The 6,953-nt window shown below is 41.8% G+C and overlaps 1 protein-coding gene across 1 annotated transcript in view; it reads left to right on the top strand.

The window, feature by feature from the left end:
* SMARCA2 (SWI/SNF related BAF chromatin remodeling complex subunit ATPase 2) overlaps positions 1–6,953 on the top strand; it is a 161,112-nt gene that overhangs the window by 86,991 nt on the left and 67,168 nt on the right. Inside the window, exons 25-26 of the mRNA XM_007466755.1 lie at positions 7–40; positions 3,783–3,860. Of these exons, the coding sequence (XP_007466817.1) occupies positions 7–40; positions 3,783–3,860 (112 nt within the window). The remainder of the gene's footprint in view (positions 1–6; positions 41–3,782; positions 3,861–6,953) is intronic.

Here is a 6,953-nt window from a genome sequence, read left to right as displayed (position 1 = left end):
CTCCCGAAAAGCCATACTGGAGCACGAAGAGGAAAATGAGGTATCCCAGAAAGCCAAGTCTGTGAAATCAGTGATACTGTGTCTTGCAAGGATTGGGAAGAACCTCTTTGTTCTTTAAAGAATTTCTTGGGCTGGCGTGAATTAAAATGAATGAATTAGCTGCTTTGTTACACCCCAAGCACAGAAAGCCTGTGAAAACATCCAAACGAGTGTCGAAAAAGCAGTTGCTAGAGGGACCTGAAGGCTTGGCCATCCAATGCTTCCCTGGTTTCTCTGCCGGGCGGTGCAGCCTGCATGCTTGATTGTACTGTAAGTGCTGCCCTCTGTAGGGCAGATGCAGAACCGCAGAGAGGCCACTTGCAGGAACAAAATTGCTAGATGAGACAACACAAAGCTGGAAGGGTCACTCCTTGCCTTTTCTTTCTCCATCCTTCAGAGCCCTTTGTCTCTATTGCCTTTTTATCAGGGATCACAGCACTTCAGTGTGTTTGTAGGATAAGACCTCACAGCTGTCTTTAGCTCTTTGAGTCATACTTTTACTGGAAAAGCGTGACCTTAACCTCCACTCCAAATGCTCCTGTAAGAGCTGACCAACGGCTGAGAAAATTATTGGCTTAAAAAAAAAAATCTCATTTTACTTGCCAACACTGTTTGAAGAATGCATTGATTATGTTTCTCTCAGGGGATCTTTGGGCAGCTGTATTTTTTTAGATTGCCAGTCTTAGTAATTCTATGCTAAATTTTCATCCCCAGATGGATTTGAAGTAGATTAAAAGACATAGTTCTTATGTAGCCTAGAAAACTGTACAAAATACCAGTGCCAGTCCTTACCATAAAATTGGCTTGGGATGGACAAATTTGGTTTGGTGTGCCCATGTTCATAAGTGGAAGAATGGGTTTATCTTATCTATTCATGTGGAATACTATTTTCATTGCGTATATTAGATATACAGTTGACCCTTAAACAACACAGTTTGAACTGTGTGGGTCCACTTTCCTGTGGATGCTTTCCTATAGTAAGTACTACAGCACTACATGGGTCCAGAGTTGGCTGACTCCATGGGTGCAGAGGAACTGTGGAATTGGACAGCCGATTTACGATTTACATGTAAGATATACATGGATTAACCCCAGATGTTCAAGTGTCACCTGTAGTTTGATTTTGCCTTAAGTAGGATGTTTTTGAAATCTTCTATAAATTATAAACCAAATTCTTTCAAAGATCTCATGGAGTTTTTTTTTCTGAAATAAGTGGAAATGTAAAGCAGTTCTTGATATTTAAAGTCATCCTGAAATGAATCTTCTTGCAAATTGAAGAGCCCTTTCCTGTTACACCTCTTCATGTGTCAGTCTTACGTGTCTGATTAGATATCTATTAGATTTCATGAAAGTGATGAAAAGTGCATATGCACATACGTTCATACATTCACGCATATTTTTTAAATTTTGATCTCAAATAATTTACCACGTCTGATTCTGGAAGTTGAATATTTGATACAGATTTGATTCTCAGAATTGAAATAGTTGATACAAATTTAGAATCAGATTTTCAGGTGATTTTTTTGTTGGCGTTTACACACATGGAAATTTTAAAAATGAAATACTAGGGTAAGTGATACAGACTGTCACAAAGCAGGTGTGGGCAGAGCTGATACTCAGCCAGGAGTCTCCACGATGTTTTTGCTTATTTTGTTTTGTGTAGGCCTTGTGAAGATAGTCCCCAGCCTGGTTTGGGTGGAGTGTAGGGTTGCCTGGAGCTTTCCAACCTTCCTAAGCCTCAGGGAGATGTTAATCTCGCCCAGTCCTGAGGGTCCTTGATTTGGTCCTGTCCAAAGCATCCATAAGACATTTGGTCCAGACCAAAGGGTCCTCGATATTTGATCCTCTCCAAAACCACTTGTCAGGGACCAAATATACTCATGTATGTTTTGGATGGGACCAAATTTCAAGAACCTTTTGGCGTGAACCAAATGTCTTATGGACATTTTGGACAGGACCGAATGTCTGCTAACCTTGCGGGCCACCAGGTGGGGCCTGCAGTGCAATCCGGCGCCGGTTGCTTCTAGCTGTGAGCAGCCTGGCTGGGGCTCCACACCCCTTCCAGGCTATCCGTGTGTCAGACAAATGTCATCATTTTCTGGATGGCATGTGTCCTGATGTGAAAATGTTTGGGGACACTGATAGCCTGCAGTCAAGGGCTCTGGTCCTGAATATCAGAGGCAGCCATCACCATGGTTGACGGACCATGGTACACTCGGGCACAAGGAACCCAGGAATATTTATTGCCCACTTGTTCTCTGTGAAGGCCAGGCCACTGTAGACAGGCTTCTTGCCAGTTTACAAGAGCATCTTTTCATCTTGGGCTTGGGGGAAGTCCAGCCCCACACTGTATAGGTGATGAGGGGATAACGTGGCCCTAGGAATAGGGTGGGCAAAAGCAGGACATCTTTTCGCCAGTGGATACATTAACCGAATTCTTTGTACCTTAAAGTCTCAGCCCACTCCCAGCTAGTCTATTTCTTTGTCACATGAAATGTAATAATGTGTTTAGACAAATTGCCTTCCATCTAGAGATGAACTAGCATAGAAAGTTTTTCACAAGTAATTATTATCTTGAGTCATCAGTTTTTACTTTATTGAATTGCATTCATTTCTGACACGGTACACAAGACATTATCTTGAGAACAGACAGAGTCATCTCATTTAAGCTGCTAGGCCACCTGTACTCTTTCTAGAACAGGTTGCCTTGTTTTGAACGTATGATTGGGGAAATTGGATGTTTGAAGTTCTGGGTTTCCCTTTCGTCCCTCTGCTGATACATTGAAACTCCCCATTTGATTTTTCACAAGCTCACTCAACATATGATAAAAATAATTTTGGGCGGTAAGTTCCGTAGTATCTGCCCAACTTTTAGAATCTTTTTTTTAAAGTGTGAAAATCATAGCATAACATTTCTAAAAAATTTGAGAACTGTTGGTTTCTGAGGAATTTTCAGAGCCATAAGGTGCCTTGGTCTAACATACTGTCAAATGAAAATGTGAGGCCTTAGGTAGTTGCTTTCTCTACCTCATTTAAATGATTTTCATTAAGAAGAGTTTTGTGGAGGTTTTGTTATTGCTACCTTTTGAGTTGTCGTGACCACAGCTCCAACATTAGCGTAACAGTGCCCACCGAAATACATATTAAACATATTTTAAAGGCTATGTATTTGCCACACACACACACACACACACACATATGATTTTTATGGTCTTGCTTGGTGCCTTGTCACTAAGTTTCACATACTCATGTCCTTTGTAAAGCTTTGAAAATAAGCATTTATGTTGGGGATAAGGTTAACAGAATTAAATGAATTAATATTAGGCCCTTTCTCATGGGGATTTCCTTATTTAAATCCTACATCTTCTCTGTGAAGGAAATGTCACACCCAGTTTACAGATGAGGTCATTGAGGCGGGGAGACATAACTTGTTCTAACTTGTTCTAAAAGTAAGGGAATCAAGATATACCCCTGCCCCGAGAGAACCAGTATGTCTTAGAGAGTGCACCACCTTTCCTCCCTAAACAGATTTTGCTCTGGGAAGATGGTTTGAATAGCTTGCAAAATAATAATGGCAAGTACTATACTATACCCAGTGACCCTTCTGTTTTTTTTTCTGGCTTGAGAAATGGGGTCCCACTGGTCTGGAGGACTGATTCACCTTACTTATCAGTACCTCAGCCCAGTTGTCCAGCCTCTCTCCGGAAGCCTGTTAAATTGTTCTCTTCTGGTCTTAACCCCAGGAAGAAGATGAAGTGCCCGACGATGAGACTCTGAACCAAATGATCGCTCGACGAGAGGAGGAATTTGATCTTTTTATGGTAACGTTACAGAAAATCATGGAAACAAATGCCTCATTCCTCTCCCTCCTTTTCTGTTAAACACAAGATGTCTGGGGCCTGTGTGCCCTGGCCAAATTTCATTTGTGAAGCCTGGGCTTTTCCTTCAGTTCAGAGCCTGCAAATTGCCTGGCTTTAGCCTGCAGACATATTTTGTTTGGCCCATGCCATGTCTTTTTTAAAAATTTCGAATCTGTTGCCAACGCAAAAAGAATCCTGATTTCTGGCTTCTCGTGAAAACTGAACATAGGCAGTGATACCAGGCCCACATCTCTCTAAGGAAGCGTTTGGCTAGGGCTTCGCAGCAGCTGTGTCCTCAGGACAGGCCATGTGGTCTACAGCCTACCACAGACAAACCCCCCCCCCCCCCCCCCGCCCACTTCCAGCTCATTTCTGATCCTGGCCAGCATCCTTCAGGAAACCTGCCCTGCTCCTCTAGCTAGAGTTCACAGCTATTCCCTAGCTGTCTCCTTAGCGATCAAGACAAATATGCTCCCTGGGGGCGCGGCAGGGGGCGGCGAGCAGCTAAAATGACATCCTCCTGCCTCTTGTTATTGTTGAAGAGAGCCTGCTTAAGCAACCTTCCAGATGTGCATCAAGGTGTAGACTTCACTTAAAGATCAAAACCGGTTGCATTTCACTGGTACAAAGCAGATGCAAAAGAACCTTGACATTTGACCGTTTAACATCCATGGTTTCAACCTTGACGTTCCAAGATACGTAGTCATCTGCAATTTTGCTGAAACCGAATTTGATTATGTGTGTGGCCTGCCGCAAGGTCAGTAGGGAAGGGAGCAACCCCCTTGGCTGGTGAGGGAGGCCCTCAGAAGTCACATTTGACTGTGTTCTTAAGGCATTTGCTGTAGTTATTTATCTCTGTATGCACAACACTCAGAACAGTTTCTGGTACATAGTAGTTGCTTAATAAATATTTATTGAACAAATGGTGGCATTTGCAAAATTTCGGGCCTTGTGAGGGTGTCAGCATAGGTCAGGATGTATAAAGTTGCAAGGCTCCCCCCAGTACCTTCAGTCATTTTGATTTTTCTAACATTTAGCCTGACCGTGGAGTGAGTAAATAAATGTGAACTGTAACTCTGGTGGTCGAATGCTGCAGAACCCCCAAATCAGAGGTCCCAAATTTGAAGCCCCCAGGTCTCAGACAAGTGATTTGCACGAGTGAAGCAAGTGGACAGGGGTGAGGGGATGGTGGTGAACGGTGAATGGGAGTTGCTTTGTCTCGGGGGGACAGAGCTGCAAGCCCCACGTAGCCAGAAATTCCAAATTTTCAAGAGAAGCTGGAAAGTGAGGTTTTTATATTCAGTCTCCGGATTTCAAAATGTTTGCAACTCAATTCAGTTTTTTATTAGTATTTAACACTTCAAGCCAAACAAAATACGACCCTGGGCCAAATAGGACCCACAGGGTTTGCATTTTCCACCTCTTTAGCCTAGGCAGTCTGAGAAGGGAACCCCAGCTGCATGGAGGCTGACGTTATTTTTGTGGTTTTGTGACTTTGGGGAACAATGATTGTGCTCACACACAGTGATTCAAGATAAAGGACATTTAATTCTTTCTCTGGAAACTTTTAGGTAGCCATGGGAATAAGTCCTACCCTGGGATGTGCACTTTTTTCCCCTCCTAAATGACCCATCCTACCCAGCTAAGGCCATTTTGAAGAGAAATGACAGAAAAACGACTTTACCAGCATGTTCAACCTGGGGTGTTCATAAAACCTAAATTTCTTAACGCATACTGCCGATCACCACCTTTATAGATTATTCTGTGTTTGGGGAGATTAGAGATACACGTAGGAAATAGACATCTTATCTCTCTTTGAGGAACTTATTAAAATGTAGATTACGAGGGAACACCGAGGCAAGAGGCCCTCAGCTTCCTTGGCTGATCACTGATTGGCAATAATTCAGCACTGCTGTAGCCTCAGATACTCTTGAGGCCCTTGGAAAGGATAAGCTGTCTGCCATTATACAAATTAGATTAGGCCCAGAGATGGAGATTTCCATCAGCAGTCCTGAAATAAGAGAAAAAGAGTACTTCTCTTTTCTGCCTTTCCGGCTGGGTATTTGTAGAAATTGAAAGCCTCAGGGGAAAAAAATTGGATGTCTGTGGCCAAGGCACAGTCTTCTTTGAATTTGGGAATATCAGGCTTGGAACAGGTGAAGCTGGTTAGGGAATACTTCTCTGTAGGCGTTTTGATTTTGTGAATGTTGTGCTTGTTTCTTAGAGGTTGGCTTCTCATTTCTGGATGATACAGATTTTCCGTTCACTTTGGTTTGGTTTGCTTTGTGTTGGTTTTTTTAAAATCTTCTAATCAGCCGGCTTGCCTTTGGCCAATTCACTATTCATTAGCACCTCCACCAGGGGGCAGGAAATCAAATTGAATCCTTGCCAGTTCAGTCAGATTAAAAACTGTAGTGAGAAACAAGAATGGAATGTGAGCTAGATTTGGAGTTCGAATATTTAAACTCTTTATCCACTGTTAGAAAAACAAAAAGCTAGCTCCCTATGTAAAATTAATACAGACGTGTTATTTGATTTTATATCATAGGCACTGTAGTTAAATAACACACATTAAGCAGATAGTCTCTTTAAAATAAAACCTTTCTTTCGAACATTTTTCTTATTTTCTCCTTTTAAAAAATGTGACTTCAGAAAGTTACCTCTTGTACGGATTACCTATGAATTCTACCTGAAAGAGATCTTTGACAGGTCAAGATACATGTCTGAAACATTTTGCTAACTTACGAACATGAAGCTTTCAAGCCGCCCTGCTCCCTCCAAAGGCAACAAGTACTTTTAAAAGTAATTGTAATCGTTCGCATAAGGTTATTGGGTCTTAAGACAAACATATTCATGTAGTATATGAATAATTAATTAGGCTTAGTTGAATATCAACTTCAAATTTTGTCCTGGTCTTCTGCAAGCAGAAATCTCTGGGAAGAGATACAATCATGAGAACTTTAAGCTTATTAAAAATTGCATCAGAAAAATTTTGGGGGGGGGGGCTTTCCTAAAAAAAAAAAAAAAAAAAAAGGGCAATTTATTTTTCTTCTT

This window comes from Lipotes vexillifer, unplaced genomic scaffold, assembly GCF_000442215.2.
Source record: "Lipotes vexillifer unplaced genomic scaffold, Lipotes_vexillifer_v1.1 scaffold948, whole genome shotgun sequence".
Classification (NCBI taxonomy): Eukaryota; Metazoa; Chordata; class Mammalia; order Artiodactyla; family Lipotidae; genus Lipotes; species Lipotes vexillifer.
The sequence above is the reverse complement of the archived record's forward strand: the minus strand, read 5'-3'. Positions and strand labels throughout refer to the sequence as shown.